This window comes from Trichosurus vulpecula, chromosome 7, assembly GCF_011100635.1.
Source record: "Trichosurus vulpecula isolate mTriVul1 chromosome 7, mTriVul1.pri, whole genome shotgun sequence".
Classification (NCBI taxonomy): domain Eukaryota; kingdom Metazoa; phylum Chordata; class Mammalia; order Diprotodontia; family Phalangeridae; genus Trichosurus; species Trichosurus vulpecula.
The window spans coordinates 88610711-88628448 of NC_050579.1; the positions used below are offsets into that span (position 1 = coordinate 88610711).

Below are 17738 nucleotides of genomic sequence, written 5' to 3' on the forward strand. Positions count from 1 at the left end.
TGAATGGAAAAGAGACTTGGAATATTTAGTTTTGTTTTGAAATCTAATAAAATCTTTGCTTGTGTTTATAAACATTTGTTTTAGCCAAAAGGCATCCTTAGTTTCATATTTCATTTTACCCAAATAGAGACCTCTTGACACAATTTCTGTGTTTCTTTAAAGTATTTATTTTTATGAAATGTGAATGGAGTACAGTGAATTATATATTAAACTTAGTTCTTCTGTGGTTTGGGATTTAAGTCTCTATAATGCCAAATGGTATTAGAAATAGATTTTACCAAGAGAATGGTGAAGTCAGCATCTGACTCTATTGGGCATGTTTTAATTCAAATTTTGATTGAGTTCTCTAGATTATCTGTGAGCCTTATCTAGAAAATTTTATCTAGATATATGCCACCTTAATGACAACCTGTGAAGTTTATGCAGTATTCAGAATAAGTACCACCTTGGATTGTCACGTCCTAGTTCTGATTTCCAAAGTTGTTGAATCCATTGTACCGAGTCATTAAACTATACAGAATAAGAAGTGGGTAATAATTCTATTTTATGTCATTTGGGAAGGAAATTAGGATGCATATTGCAATTGTTGGCACTTTATACTGTCTTCTCGGCCTTATTTTCTTCCCTTTCTAATTTTTTTTTGTCTTCTTCTTTTTTGTTCTCTCTGAGAATCTTATTTTTCTGTTATTTTCCTTCACTGTTCCAAACATTCTATTAATTTCGTTTTCATTTTTAGCAACTTTTTTTTTTTAGAAGGCAGAGGAAGTACAACATTTATTTAGACACCAGAGGATCAAATCCCAAGACCAGTAACTCCAATTCTATATAGCAGTAATTATATTCCAAAACCAGTAGTATTATAGCAAGGAACCAAGTCATCTTATAAGTCATCTTATAACCCTCCCCCCTGTTGGGGCCTCCCCATAAACACTCACAAATCCTGTCTGCTTGCCTGTGTTCTCTCCCCCTTTGGTTCTCTGATCTTCACAGCTCCCTGGTTTCCACTCTCTGCTCCTCACTCTTCCTGCAGCTCTGTCTTCTTGGAGTTCTTTCTTTTTTTTTTTTTTAAATGCAATTTATTTATTTAACATATTTGGTTTTCAGCATTGATTTTCACAACATTTTGAATTACAAATTTTCTCCCCATTTCTACCCTCCCCCCACTCCAAGATGGCTTATATTCTGGTTGCCCTGTTCCCCAGTCAGCCCTACCCTCTATCACCCCCCTCCCCTCTCATCCCCTTTTTCCTTCCTTTCTTGTAGGGCAAGATAAATTTCTACACCTCATTGCCTGTGTATCTTATTTTTTAGTTGCATACAAAAACTTTTTTTGTTTTTGAACATCTGATTTTAAAACTTTGAGTTCCAAATTCTCTTCCCTCTTCCCTTCCCACCCACCCTCCCTAAGAAGTCGAGTAATTCAACCTAGGCCACACATGTATTATTATGTATAACCCTTCCACAATACTCATGTTGTGAAAGGCTAACTACATTTTGCTCCTTCCCAACCCATCCCGCTTTATTGAATTTTCTCCCTTGACCCTGTCCCCTTTCCAAAGTGTTGGTTTTGATTACCTCCACCCCCATCTGCCCTCCCCTCCATCATCCCCCCGCCTTTTATTTTTTTTTTATCTTCCTCCCTCTTCTTTCCTGTGGGGTAAGATACCCAACTGAGTATGTATGGTATTCCCCCTCAGGCCAAATCTGATGAGAGCAAGGTTCACTCATTCCCCCCTCACCTGCCCTCTCCCCTCCTCCCATAGAACTGCTTCCTCTTGCCACCTTTATGCGAGATAATTCACCCCATTCTATCTCTCCCTATCTCCCTCTCTCAGTATGTTACTCTCTCATCCCTTAATTTCATTTTATTTCTTTTAGATATCTTCCCTTCATCTTCAACTCACCCTGTGTCTGCTCTCTCTCTTTTACATATATCTATATATATATCTATATATATATATATACTCATAAACACATATATATATACACATACATACACATACATACACATACATACATATACACATAGATATATACATACATACACATTCACTTATATATATATACATAAACACATATATATATACACACATATATATACACACACACACACACACATATATATATATATATATATATATATATATATATATATATATGTATGCATATTCCCTTCAACTACCCTAATACTGAGGTCTCATGAATCATACTCATCATCTTTCCATGTAGGAATGTAAACAAAACAGTTCAACTTTAGTAAGTCCCTTGCAATTTCCGTTTCTTGATTACCTTTTCATGCTTCTCTTGATTCTTGTGTTTGAAAGTCAAATTTTCTATTCAGTTCTGGTCTTTTCACTGAGAAAGCTTGAAAGTCCTCTATTTGATTGAAACTCCATATTTTGCCTTGGAACATGATACTCAGTTTTGCTGGGTAGGTGATTCTAGGTTTTAATCCTAGCTCCATTGACCTCCGGAATATCGCATTCCAAGCCCTTCGATCTCTTAATGTAGAAGCCGCCAGATCTTGGGTTATTCTGATTGGGTTTCCACAATACTCAAATTGTTTCTTTCTGGCTGCTTGCAGTATTTTCTCCTTGATCTGGGAGCTCTGGAATTTGGCAACAATATTCCTAGGAGATTTCTTTTTGGGATCTATTTGAGGAGGCGATCGATGGATTCTTTCAATTTCTATTTTGCCCTGTGGCTCTAGAATATCAGGGCAGTTCTCCTTGATAATTTCCTGAAAGATGGTATCTAGGCTCTTTTTTTGATCATGGCTTTCAGGTAGTCCAATAATTTTTAAATTATCTCTCCTGGATCTATTTTCTAGGTCAGTGGTTTTTCCAAGGAGATATTTCACATTGTCTTCCATTTTTTCATTCCTTTGGTTCTGTTTTATAATATCCTGATTTCTCATAAAGTCACTAGCTTCCACTTGCTCCAATCTAATTTTTAAAGTAGTATTTTCTTCAGTGGTCTTTTGGACCTCCTTTTCCATTTGGCTAATTCTGCCTTTCAAGGCATTCTTCTCCTCATTGGCTTTTTGGAACTCTTTTGCCATTTGAGTTAGTCTGTTTTTTAAGGTGTTGTTTTCTTCAGTGTATTTTTCAGTATTTTTTTGGGTCTCCTTTAGCAAGTCATTGACTTGTTTTTCATGGTTTTCTCGCATCCTTCTCATTTCTCTTCCCAATTTTTCCTCTACTTCTCTAACTTGCTTTTCCAAATCCTTTTTGAGTTCTTCTATGGCCTGGGGCCAGTTCATGTTTTTCTTGGAGGCTTTGGTTGTAGGCTCTATGACTTTGTTGTCTTCTTTAGGCTGTATGTTTTGGTCTTCTTTGTCACCAAAGAAAGAATCCAAAGTCTGAGACTGAATCTGGGTGCGTTTTCGCTGCCTGGCCATATTCCCAACCAACTAACTTGACCCTTGAGTTTTTCAGTGGGGTATGACTGCTTGTAGACTAACGAGTTCTATGTTCTACATTTGGGGGGGGAGGTGCCAGCTCTGTCAGAGCCGCACTCCTCCTTCCCCAAGGACCCCCAACCCGAACTGGGCTCAGATCTTCGGCAGGCTGTGCACCCCTGCTCTGATTCGCCACTTAATTCCTCCCACCAGGTGGGCCTGGAGCCGGAAGCAGCAGCAGCCGTAGCTGCCCCACCTCCGCTGCCCCCGGGGCTGGAAGCCGAACCGCGAACTCCTTCCACTCCCGCAGCTTTTCCCACTAACCTTCTCAGCAGTCTTTGGTGTTTGTGGGTTGAGAAGTCTCGTAACTGCCGCAGCTCAGTGAATCAGGGCACTAGGGCCCCCTCCACCCGGCTTCTGGTCTGGATCGTCCACGCCGCTCAGGCTGGGCTCTGCTCCACTCCGTTCCCAGCTCCCAGCTCCGTGTGGAATAGACCTCACCCAGAGACCATACAGGCTGTCCTGGGCTGGAGCCCTGCTTCCCTCTGCTGTTCTGTGGGTTCTGCCATTCTAGAATTGGTTCAGAGCCATTTTTATAGGTTTTTGGAGGGACTCAGGTACGGAGCTCACTCTAGTCCGTGCTTACCAGCTGCCATCTTGGCTCCGCCCCCTTCTTATTTTTAGCAACTTTTGCTTCTCATTTCTCAGTTTATTTCCCCTTCTGTGCCTTTTAGTTAGACATGCTGGTTCATTTTTCCCTTTCTTTTGTGCCTTTCTCTCTATTTTGAGGCCTTTTAATAATCCCAGCACATTTGTGCTTTTAAATCTTTCCCCCACTTCTGACTCCAGCTAAAACCCAAAGCATTGTAGACAGAAATTGATCAATATTCTAATAAGTTGATTTTTCTTAAATGTATTATCATATGTAATACACTTCTCTGCCTAGTGAGAAAGAAATCTGAACCAGAGAGCAGACCATGGAAGAGCAGCTCAGTTCTTCCTTTTACATAAATTTACATTATGCAAATTTGACTTAACAGTAAAGAATTCTGAAAGAAATCTGCATCAAAAAAAAAAATTACAAAAATTCCCTACCCAAAGCAAAAGCCATAGCATGAGACGCTGTATGATGCAGGCAGTGTAAATGGTGGTGGTGGGAAACTGAGAACCGTCTCTAAGCCATCTACCACATGTCTGCAGTGAATGATACTGTGCCTCTCCCTGTGTTCAGTAATGATCCTTATAGTTTCAACATTGCTGATGGCAAACATGCTATTGGGGGGAATAGTGAATTATCTCAAAGTGTAAGCCAATAAACTTGGAAATGAAAATGAAAATAATTAAAAAATACAAAGGAAGACAAAAATTGTTAATCAATAGCAAGTGAACTTAGTCTTGTGATATTGAGTATAAACAACTTAGTAAGGGACTTTGCCCTCACTAAGCAACATGGGAAGGGTACTGCTTGCATGAAGTCAACTTACCTGTTGAAATAAAGAGAAAGAATTGTTCTAGAGATGGAGAAACTATTAACTGTGAGGGAAGAAGGCCAGACACAGTAGAATATTCTTTTAAGCTTGATGAAAATTCCAGCCAAGGCTCAAAGCCTCTTTGAAGATGTAGAGATAAAGTACCCTGAAGGAACACAGTTATTATAGCAAGCAGTGGTTGGTGTGCATGATTTAAAAATCCTGCATGATTTTGTACTGTAAAAATGTCAGGAGAGGCTCCTTCTGTGGATGTTGAAGCAGCAAAAAAGTTCTGAGTTCCTGCAAAAAATAATAGATGAATGTCCTTACTTGCTAGAGCAATCTACCTTTCCCTTAATACTACTTTATTATTATAACCTATGTAATTTCAAGCTATATTATTTATTTACTATATTTGCTCAGGCAATTGCAGCTTTGGATACAGATAAGGACGTGGCATTGAGAGATATCTGGAAGTCCTATGATATTTACCATGCAGTCTGGAATGTTGTTAAGACATGGGAAGATTTAACAGAAACATGTATGAAGAGAGTTTTGAAGAAAGTGTGGGCTGCAGTTCATTCCTGATTTTTGTGGATTTGACAAAGATGAAATGTTCAAAGAAGCAAGTAACAAGATTGTAAAATCAGCACAAGAACTGGACCTAGAAGTGGATCAGAATGATGTGGAGGAGTTGACTGAGTCTTATGGAGAACAACTGTTGAATGAGGGTCTGATTGAGTTGTTACTTGGAAAGATCTTAGAAAAAGAAATGGAAGCTTCGGAATCAAAGTCAAAGCATAAAATGTTCACAGTGTAACAGTTGGCAGAAGCGTTTCATCATTTGAGTGAATTTTTTCTTGTATTGAAAAGATGGATCCAAATACTTTGAGATTTTTAAAAGTTCAAACACTAGTTAAGGATAATATTGCTTGCTATTGTCAGATATTCAAGGAAAAAAAAGAGCCTCTGTCCAAACATCTCTTGATAGCTTCATAAAAAAAAAGTTGTGCAGCCAGCCACCATCGTTAAAGGCTGGGCACAATGCATGGGGAAGGGGCAACATATTGTATACCCAATAGAACTTCACCGTATGGTGCTATGCATACTTTATCATTAACTTTACCTTTCATTTCATAATTCTGTTTATCATAGTACAGTATTTAATATATCTGCATTAGTACATTTTGTGACTTACATAAAGGTATTATTTTGTGTATATCTTTGTTATAATAGGCAAAGTGAAGTGGGAGGGTAGACAAATTCACATTATGAAGAAATCACTTTACATAGAGCGGTTGAAGGGTCCACTTGTGTGAAGCAAGAACTGTGTGTAGTAGGTTCTTCCTAGTTTCTTTTGCAGAGAATGTCTCTGTTTTAGTAATTCATAGCAGAGTAGTCAAATAACTTCTTGTTTTATACCGAAGGGAAAATTGAGAAGGAATTTCTTAAACTATAGTCTTAGACTGTAGCAGTCTTCATTTATAATAAGAGTAAAATTGTTCTAGGTTCACAAAATATATAACATGTACTATAAATATATTATGCACATGTATGTGTGAGTATATATAAGTATATATAAAAGAAATTTATATTCTATATATTAAACTTCAAAAGGTGATATTTTTATATATAGTATACTATATTCCTTCTGATGCTTATAAAATATGTTGCTAATGGAAAAGGAAAACAGTTTGCTAAAGTTATTCCAAAATCATATTTATCACATTAAGGTCCTAAAACACTTTAAAAATCATTAGTTCTCTAATAAAACATAAAAATCATTTTTCAGAAAGGGTCTCATGGGGGAACTGAAAAAGCCCAGGCAGTAGCATTACTACTGGAATTAAAATCATTGGACCTAGTTTTGAATCCCATCTTTATGACTTCTAACATTTGTGATTTGTTGGACCTCAGTTTTCATATAAATGTAAAATAAAGGGATTGGATTAGCTGGTGTGAGGGTTCATCTAACTCTAAATCTATGAAAGTGAATTTAACTGGAATTTGAAGGAAATGCAGAAACAAAGAAGAGTCTATTTCACAACTGAGGAGAACAACTCAAGCAAAGAAAGATAAAGACGTGAGGATGAGCTTTTGTATTAATGAAATATTAAGGGGAACAGTTTAATCCGAGTAGATGTTGAATTCTGGGGAGTGATTAGATAGGTAGGATGGGTGGAATTACATTTTTTAAAAAGCCATTTTGAAAACAAGGCAGAAAAATTAAAATATCACATATTAGTTGATCACTGAAGGTTTTTTTGAGTAGTATAGTGACATTCTAAAGGTGGTAAAACATGTTGTAGTAGGAATTGGAGAGAAGGGTGCCATGAAACCAGTTTGTAGTAGGAGTTTTTGAAGAGTCAAGTGCGTAGGAATTGATAGGAGATATAAAAGAAGTATTTAAGGGGAAAAATGATAAATAGGACTAGCAGAATATCTTGTATATAATAGGCCCCAAATATTTTTTCTTTGTAAAATTGGATTGATGATAAAGGATTATTCCAAGTTTTAATTCTAGGTGACTAGGATAATGATAGCAGGGAAGCCGGGAAGGCAAAACTTAAACAGTGATACTGTGTTTGGTTTATGTGAAATTTGATGTTATTGTTGGGACATCCAGTTGATTCTTGAAATATGGAATTGAAGTTTAGTGAACAGAGGATGCAGATTTGGGAGTCATCTGTATAAAGGTGATAGCCAAAGTTACAAAAATGGATGGAACTATCAGGGAGAATGTGGAGAGAAAGAAGTAAATACACACCAAATGATTTCTGATACAGTGTGAAAGGAGGAAGAAGAACTAGAAACAGAGAAGTTAGCTTCAGAATGGTCTGAAGGTGTTACATCATAGAAAGGCAAAGGAAATGGGGAGGATGGTTTCAAGGAGTAGGAATTCAGCACTTTCAAATATAGCAGATGTGAAAATCAAAGGAGAGCTTGAACTTTATTTCATAAGCTGCTTATCATATATATATATATACATATTATCACTTTAACAATATCTTTTATGTTTTGCCTCAAAGGAATAAAACCTGATTTTTCAGGAGAATGGACTCACTTAATGAACCGATTGATTTCTGACTACTTGTGGAATTTCTCAGATTGAATTTCATGCTATTGGGGCTTTTTTTTTTGGTGGGATGAATATCAGCTTCCCAATATGTCTGTCCTTTGTATAACTGTTGAGTAGATGGTTTTAAATAGACAGTTTAAGTGCTGGTTGCATTGAGAGACAGTTTGGATTCACGAGGAAATGATGAAGCTAAACAGTTGCTGCAGTTGTGTCTTCTGTTCCCAGTAGAACTAAGTAACACTCTTGAATTTGTTAAGTTTTCTGATTGTGAAACCATGCAACCTATTCTCTAGAGCTATCAGGAAGCAGGTTCTTTTGTTATTCCCTTGTTGTCTTCTTACAATAAGTAATCTGTGGTCTTTTTCATTTAGCCATCTCCTATGAGAGTAGTTACACTGCAATAATTGACTGGGACACCAGAGTAGGAGCTGTGATGAACAATTATCATTAGTGTTATGTTATTCTTGCTGTGGTTGCGATTTTATGAATGTGGAGCTTTATATGCAGAATCCATTAAAATGCATATCTTCCTTCTACACATGGAAACACATACAAATATATAAATTGGCATTCCTTAAGAGAGACTTAATTGAGAAGTGATGTGGTGCCCACCAGTCAACAAGAGTTTTTTTTAAGTGTTTTCTGTTTGCTGGATACTGCACTAGAGAAACAGAGAATGACAAAAACTTAGTGGGAGAAAGATGTGAACAACCAGGTACCTATAAGACATGTACTGGGTAGATACAAGGCAGTCTGAGAGAGGAAGGCATTGGCAGCCGGAGGTCGGGGATGGGCTACTAGGAAAGACCTCTTGTAGTTGTAGGTAGGATTTGAGCTGAGTCTTGAAGGAAGTCAGGGCAACTAAGGGGTGAAGGTTGCAGGTATGGAGGTTGGCTAATGTAAAGTCGCAGAGATGGGAAAAGGAGGTGTGAGAGATGAAACATCATGTTTGAGGATCTGTTTGTTGTCCACTGTTCCTGTAACACAATGGGTGATGAAGAGGGTAAAGTGCTGCAAGAACCTAACAAGTGGATTTCAGGCTTTGGAGACATGAAACCTACCTTCATATCCTGCCTCAGAGACTAAATAGCCAAGGATGGTGGCCAACTCACTTTCTCTTTCACAGCCTTGTCTTTCTCATCTATTACTTAACTCATGAAATTGTGATAAGGAATGAATTTTGCAAACCTTTCAGTGTTCTTTGTGAGTATATGTTGTTAACTATGCCTTAGTCAAAAAACTTAATTTTGGAGCTTGTGAAATTCATGACCCTGAAGCCAATCATCATTCTGGATGCTCAGATGGGATCTGAAATGAGCTGTAGACTGGTGGTATTAATAGTTACTGGAAAAGGGAGGAAGAAGATAGGTGAACTATGCTAGCTCAATGAACATCATTGTTCATTGTAAACATGTAAAGTATATGTAGTAAATATACATAGTAAACATATAATATATAGTAAACCTATGTATGGTGTACACACACACACACACACACACACACACACACACACACACAACATAAAATGTTTACTGCCATTGCTGAATTTCCTTTAACTTCGCATACTAAGTATTCTGATAGTGTGGTTTGAGAGATATACATTTCCCCCAAAAGATCTGAAGTGCTTCATAAGCATAAATGATCTTTTTGCCACTAAGTTCTTTTGTTCTATCTTTTTACTATGCCTGGAATGTACTTTCTCTTCCCCTCCATTGCTTAAAATTCTTGGTTTCTCTTCACTTAGTCAAAACTCCATTTCCTAAGAGTAGTTTGGAGCTAGGTTATGAAATGTTGTTGAAGGTAGCATATGGGAAACTAACTGAAAAAAAAAACTGTGTGTGTGTGTGTGTGTGTGTGTGTTCTCAGTTGGGTTTTTGGATGTACTACCTCTTCTTCTTTCTCAAATTTTGTGTAATATGGTGCCATGGTGCTAACAATACTCAGAGTATTCCTTAATCTTATCAAAGTAACAGTATAGGTATAAATCTCATTTTTTGTTTGTTTTTGCTTTCTTTCAGGTCTGACAGATGAAAAAGTGAAGGCCTATCTTTCTCTTCACCCCCAGGTACTCGATGAATTTGTTTCTGAAAGTGTAAGTGCCGAGACAGTTGAAAAATGGCTGAAGAGGAAAACCAACAAACAGGAAGGTAAGACTTGGCACAGAGTGAATGGGAAGTTATTCAAATAGAAGAAACATTGTCTTGTTTTTGTTTTGCTTATGTTGCAAAAGAAAAGATGCCTCTAGTGCATATACTTACCATAAGGTTTATACCACAAAATAAGCCTACCTGTGTCCAAGTAGTTTTGAACAACCACTTACACATCAAATCTGGGTTACTTTTTCTTGAATGCAGCTGCTAAACTTAGAAAAAATTGGTTCAACAATGGAAGTATAATGTGGTGTGATGGGAAAAGCACTCTATTTCGAGTCAGAAGAGTTGAGTTTGAATTCTGCTGCTGCTGCTTAATGCCTTTTGACATTGGGCAAACCAGCTTACCTCTTGGTGGTTCATTTTCCTTATATGTAAAATTGGGGTTTGGAGAATCTAAATTCTAATCTATCTTTCTACCTCTAAAGCCTATAATCCTATTGTATCACTTGTAAACTCTTGGAGACCTTAATCTCAACTCACATTGATGAATTGGGTCCTTCAAGGGGGAGCTTTATAAGGGTCGTTCCAAAGAGTTGTGGGGTTCTTTTCTGTTGCCTCAAGTTCTCCTCAATATTAGTCATCAGGGATGAGAACTCCAGTTTCTTTTAATTAGTTTACATCAGTCAGCTTTGATGAAAGGATAGGTGCTGGGAAGGTGTATCAAGAACAAAAGTTAGATCATGACCTCAAACTGGAGATGCCAGTCCCCTATAGCACACAGGGCTTCCCTAAGCCCTAAGTTGGATTAGATGATTTCTAAGGCCCCTGATAGATTGGCATCTGTTTAATTTTTAATCTCATTTTATCCTCCACATTTATAATCTTCTTCTGTCATTGTCCTGTGGGCTAGCTAAAGTAAGGAATTATCTTCATTTCACAGATGAGAATAATGAAATCCAAGGATGTCATATAACTTTCTTAAGGTCATGAAGCTGGTTAGATACTGCATTGGAGGCAGAATTTGTATCTTCTGACTCCTGTCCCTGTGCTATTTTAAGTACCTCTATAATTAGAATGTAAGTCAATGGAGGTAATAAAATGTGATTCGTATAAATTTTATTTCCATGCATTTTGGGGAATGTACCTATTGTGTTAAGAAACATATGGTTTAGTTTATGTTATTTCCATTTTTAGTCCTCATTTATTTCGGGACATTTATAAAAAGCTATAATGATAAAATACATGTCAATCAGCAAGCATTTATTAAGTGCTTACTCTCTATGACAAGCACTAAACTAAGGACTATAGATACCAGCATAAAAGGGAAATGGACTTCATCTTAGCGTGTTGTTGTTATTGAGTCATTTGAGTCGTGTCTGACTCAGAATTTGTAGCCTATAAGCACGTATGTTAAATAGGTACAAACTAAATACAAGACAGCTTTGATAGGGAGGCCCTGGGAGCTGGGGAAATCAGAAAAGGTCACATGGAGGAAAAAGAGCTTGAGCCAGGATTTAAAAGAAGCTAGGCAGATTCCAGGAGAGTGTACACTCCAGGCAAAGACATGGAATGGGGAGATGGCAGGCTATGTTTGATGAAGAAAAAGGTTAGTTTGTCAGAACTAAAGAATACATGAAGGGGATTAAGGTACAGAGAAGCTAGGAAGGTTAGATTGTAGCTAGGTTTTAAAGCATTTTCAAGGCTAAGTTTCTTCTTGATCTCATCAGGTGCCAAATTTTGTTCTTTGCTTTCAGCGTAACATATCCTTTCCCCCACCGTACCTCAGTACCTCATCACCCAACCCCTATATAATTGTGATCGCCTTTTAACTTTAAATCTCTCCTCATTCCAATCCACACAACGATTTTCCTAAAGGACAAGGCTGATACCTCCCTACTTAAGAAAGTCCAGTGCCTCTAGGATCAACTCCAAACAGCACTGTTTGGGATTTAATGCTCTTAATGACCTGAGCTCTTATTTCTTTGAAGTCTTCTTTCAGTTACCCATCTTTTACATACTTTTACATACTCCAGCCATGCTGGCTGACTTATTGTTCTTTATACATGATACCCCATTTCCTACCTCTATGCCTTTGCACTCAGTGTCCTCAATACCTAGAATGCCCTTCTCTTTTGCCTTTATATCCTAGAGGTCCCTAACTTCCTTCAAGTCTGTGCTCAAATTCCACATATTGAAGAATGCCTTTTCTGTTCCCCCTAGGTACTTATATTTTACCCTCTGTAATGGGCAGGCCTTAGTCAAGCTGCAATCCTATTAACATTCAAGAGTTAACAAAAGGAGGCTTACTTTCCTATAGCATAGGAGGGATATTCTGCAAGGAGACTGCATGCATGGAGCTTGGGTAGATGTAGCTCCCCTTATCTCCATATGAAAACTACTCTGGTTAGAAGTGTAGATTATAGTGACCTGAATAGTCTTGTAGTTTAGACATGCATGGGCCTTTTTATGCCCATTATGAAGTCACTTCAACATGGCCTGAGACTACCAGGAACATGCTAAGGTATAGGCAGCTTGAGCCGTGGCCCTCTCAGCCAATCAGTCCTAGGGACAGCTTTGTTGCCTTTCAGGGATAACCTATTTTATATGTGGCAAGGGGAAGGAGGAACCTTAGTAGTTAGAGGTCTACTACGTATCAAATAATTTTAGGTTGCTTAGTATCTACTATAGCTATATCTTGTATATACCTATTTATGTATATGTCATCTCACCTGTTAGAATATAAGCTCCTTGAGGGCTGGGATTGTTTCAGCTTTTTCTTCTCTTTCAGTGCTCAGAATAGTACAGTATTTAGCCCACAGTAAGTGCTTAATAAACACTTTATTGATGATATATTGTTTTCCTGGTTGAACTTCATTTTCCTTTAGTTATGTAGCTCTTCCAATGCTTCTTTGAATATATAGCTATCTGTGGAAAGAGAGAGAGAGGAAGAGACAGAGATAACAGAACTGTATCATTATAGAGTATACAGACTTTTAATGCTTTATTACCTAATTCTTTTAAAGTATAAAATCAGTAGTGGAGGACTCGTATTAGAAGGCAGCTCTTTACTGGGATGATAGCAAAGGAGGGAAACTTGAATTTGATAGGCTTTGCCTGGTCAACCTTGTGTGATACCAGAATTTCTGATTAGAGTCCTTCATGAATCATCCTCATACTCCAGAAAATTTAAGACTACTTACTAAGGTTAGGGAATTTGAGATTTTTGAAACTATCAATCACTTGATGAGTAACAGTTGAGCCCTTGGGGTTCAGGGAAGTAAAGAACAGAAGTAGAAGAGTTCAGAAACAGGCAAGAATATGCAGAACTCTGTAAGACAGATCTTAACATCACTGATAACCATGATGTTGTGGTTACTGATTTAGACCCAGACATCCTGGAGTTTGAAGCCATGTGGACCTTAGGAAGTGTTAGCTAGTGGAGGTGATAGGATTCCAGCTGAGCTATTTAAAATGCTAAAAGATGGTGCTGTTAAAATGCTACAGTTGGTACACCAGCAGATTTGGAAATCTCAACAGTGGATACTGGATTGGAAAAGATCAGTTTGTGTCATAATCCCAGAAGAAGGGCAGTGCCAAAGAATGTTCAAGTCACCAAACAGTTGGACTCATTTCACACACCAGGAAGGTTATGTTTAAGATTCTGAAAGCTAGGCCTCAGCAATATGTGAACCAAGAATTACCAAAAAGAATAGACTGGTTTACAAAGAGGCAGAGGAACAAGACACCAAATTGCCAACATCCCCTGGATTATGGAGAAAGGGAGTTCAGGAAAAAAAAATCTACTTTTGCTTTATTGACTACACTAAAGTCTGTGACTGTGTGGACCACAACAAAATGTTGCAAGTCCTCCAAGAGATAAGTGTACCAGATCATGTTACTTGTCTCCTGAGGAACCTATATGTGGGTCAAGAAGCAATAGTTAGAACTGAATGTAGAAGAACTGATTGGTTTAAGATTGGGAAAAGAATATGACAGGGCTTTATATTGTCACTTTAATTTATATGCAGAGTACATAATGCAAAATGCCAGGCTGGACAAATTAAAAGCCAAAATTATGGTCGCCAGGAGAAATATCAATCATCTCAGGTATGCAGATAATACCACTCTGATTGCAGAAAGTAAAGAAGAATTAAGAAGGCTCTTGATGAGGGTGAAAGAGGAGAGTGTAGAAGCGGGCTTGAAGCTTAACATTTAGAAAACAAACCAAAATCAAGGCAACTGGTCCCATAACTTCCTGGCAAATAGAAGGAAGAGGAAATCAGTATCAGATTTTATATCTTTCGGCTCAAAGATCACTGAAAACAGCGATTGCAGCCATGAAATTAAAAGGCACATGCTCCTTAGAAAGAAAGCTATGGCAAATCTGGACAGCATACGAAAAAGCAGAGACATCACCTTATCAACAAAGGTCCATTTAGCTACAGCTATGTTTTTTCAGTAGTAATGCATGGCTGTAAGAATTGCATATTAAGGAATGCTCAACTCTGTAGAGTCCTTGCTGCTACAGGAGAGCAGGGGCCCTTACTGGGTCAAGACCAGAGCATAGACCAAGAGAGCCCCACCTCCTACAGGATAAAATCACTTTGGAAGCACCCCTGAACTTGGAAGCAGACTCCTAAAACTAGCTCCGAAAACATCACAAAAAAGCCTGAAGGTTGGCACAGTGCCTCTCCATTCCCATAAAGTTCAAAGTAAAGAAATAGGATGGGAAAATAAGCAAAGAACAAAAAAAGAATTTGACCATAAAAAACTACTACAGTGACAGAGGAGACCAAAACATAAACTCAGAAGAAGGGGAAAATGTGAAAACAGCCACAAGCAAAGCCTTAAAGAAAAAATACCAATTGGTCCCAAGGCAGGCAAGAATTACTGGAAGAATTAAAGAGATGCCTCATAGAGGAAAAATTAGGAAAAGCAATGAGAGTAATGCAAGAAAGTTATGATAAGAGAATGAGCAGCATGGTAAAGGAGGCACTAAAAAACACATCTTATATAACAAAATTGGCCTAATAGTAAAAGGGGCACGAAAATTTATTGAAGAAAAAAATTCCTTAAAAGCAGAATAGACCAAATGGAAAAGTAGGTACAAAAATTCACTGAAAAAAAGTGGTTTAAAAGCTCACTTAATTCCTTAAAAATTAGAATTGAGTACATGGAAGCTAAGGCTTCCATGAGACTTCAAAAAAATAATTAAAACAAAGTCAAACGAATTTTAAAAATAGAAGAGAATGTAAAATATCTCATTGGAAAACAAATAAGCAGGAAAATAGATTAAGGAGAGATAATTTAAGAATTATCAGACTACCTGAAAGCCATGATCAAAAAACGAGCCCGGACATCATATTTCAAGAAATGATCGAGAAAAACTGCCCAGATATCTTAGAGCTAGAGGGTAAACTAGAAATGGAAAGAATCTGTCAATCACCACCTTTAAGAGATTCCAACATGAAAACTCCTAGAAATGTTATAGCCAAATTCCAGAGCTCCCAGAGCTAAGCAGTCAGAAAGAAACAAATTCAACTATTGTGGAGCCACAGTCAGGCTCACACAAGATTTACAGCTTCTATATTAAAGTAGTATAGGGCTTGGAATATGATATTCCAGAGGGAAAAGAAGCTAGGGTTACAATCAAAGATAACATAACCAGAAAAACTCAGTATAATCCTTCAAGGGAAAAAATGGATGTTTAATGAAATAGAGAACTTCCAAGCATTACTGATGAAAAGACCAGAACTGAATAGAAAATCTGACATTCAAACAGAAGCCTCAAGAGAAGCATAAAAAGGTAAACATGAAAGAATAATCATAGGGGACTCAATGGAGTTCAACATTCTACATTCTTATATAGAAGGAGAAAACATGTAACTCCTCGGAACTTCATCATTATGAGGGCAGTTAGAAGGAGTTTGCATAGACATATAGAGGGCATGGGTATGAGTCAGTTATGTTGGGATGATCTAAAGAAATGTATGGGTGAGAGACAGGGATGCACTGGGAGAAGGGGGAAGGGAGAAGTAGAATAGGAAGAGCTTTTATAGTGGAAAGTAAATGGGGTGGGGGAGAGGTGGGCAATGCTTGAACCACATTTTTTTTGGATGGGGGAAGGCAGGGAAGTTGGGGTTCAATGACTTGCCCAAGGTCACACAGCTAATGTCAGGTGTCTGAGGCTGCATTTGAACTGGGAGCCTCCTGACTCCAAAGTCAGTCACTGTGCCTCCTAGCTGCCCCATTGAACCACACTTATCAGCATTGGTTCAAGGAGGGGAGAGTAAGAGAAAAAATATGTATTTTATACATATATATATATATATAATATGTATTTTGTATGTGTGTGTGTATGTTCACACATTCAGTGGGGCATAGAAATCTATCTTACCCAATAGGGAGATAGGAGGGGAAGAGAATAAGAGATGAGGATAAATTATAAAGAGGAGGGCTGGTTAAAGGAGGACATTGGTAAGAAGTGAAAGAAACTTTTGAGGAGAGATAGGATAAAAACAGAGACAGAAAAGAACAAACAGTGGAAAATGGGATGGAGCGAAAACATAGTAATGATAATGTTCATGTAAATAGGTTGAGTTAATCCATAGAACAGAACTGAATAACGGAATGAATTTGAAACCAGAATCTAACAATATGTTGTATATAGGAGACACAGGACAGAAAGACACAGAGTTGAAATGAAGGGCTGGTGGAGAGTCTATTATGCTTCAGCTGAGGTGAAGAGAGCAGGGGTAGCAGTCTTACCTCAGACAAAGCAAAAGCAGAATTAAACCTAATTGAAAGAGAATCGAGAAACTACATTTTGCTAAAAGGTGCCATAGACAATGAAGTAACATTTAACATTTTTATAGCAAGTTTCTCTGATGAAGGCCCATTTCTCAAATATATATAGGGAAGTGAGCCAAATTTATAAAAATAAAAGCCATCCTCCAATTGACAGAAGGTTAAAGAATATAAAGGGGCAGTTTTCAGAAGAAATCAGAACTATCTTTAGTCATCTGAAAAATGCTCTAAATCACTCTTGATTAGGGAAAGGCAAATTAAAACAACTCTGAGGTACCACCTCACACCTATCAGAAATGACAAATGCTAGAGGGAATGAGGGAAAATAGTTACATTAATGAATTTTTGGTGGAATAATGAACTGGTCCAACTATTATGGAGACCCTGAAGAGGTCAAAGGAAAAGGAAAAGGACATATATATATATATACAAACATGTATAGCAGTTCTTTTGTAGTGGTGAAGAATTGGAAATTGAGGGGATGCTCATCATTTGGAGAATGGCTGAACAAAATTGGGGCATGTGATTGTGATGGAATACTATTTTAATATAAAAAATGATGAGGAGGGTGATTTCAGGGAAAGAAAAAACCCAACATAAGACCCATATGAGCTGATGCAAAGTGAAGTGAGAAGAACCAGGAGATCATTGTGCGTTGTTGTAATGACGATCAACTATGAAACACTTGGCTACTCTGATCAAAAAGTTATCAAGTCACTTCCAAAGGACTCAACGATGAAGAGAAAAATGCTGTCTCCAGAGAGAGAACTGATGAACTCTGAGTGCAAATTGAAGTACAATTTCTCCTTCCTTCCTTCCTTCCTAGGTGCATTACTCTTCTCCTTAGTCTTTGATTACTGAGAGGGGATCATTATTCCAAAGCGTTATTT

General features: G+C 37.7%; 1 protein-coding gene across 1 annotated transcript in view; it reads left to right on the forward strand.

Annotated features, from left to right (window-relative positions):
* Positions 1-5482: 5482 nt before the first annotated feature.
* Positions 5483-17738, forward strand: part of PDE10A (phosphodiesterase 10A) — a 262739-nt gene continuing 250483 nt past the window's right edge. The window contains exons 1-2 of the mRNA XM_036768216.1: positions 5483-5685; positions 9962-10095. Coding sequence (XP_036624111.1) covers positions 5483-5685; positions 9962-10095 — 337 coding nt within the window. The remainder of the gene's footprint in view (positions 5686-9961; positions 10096-17738) is intronic.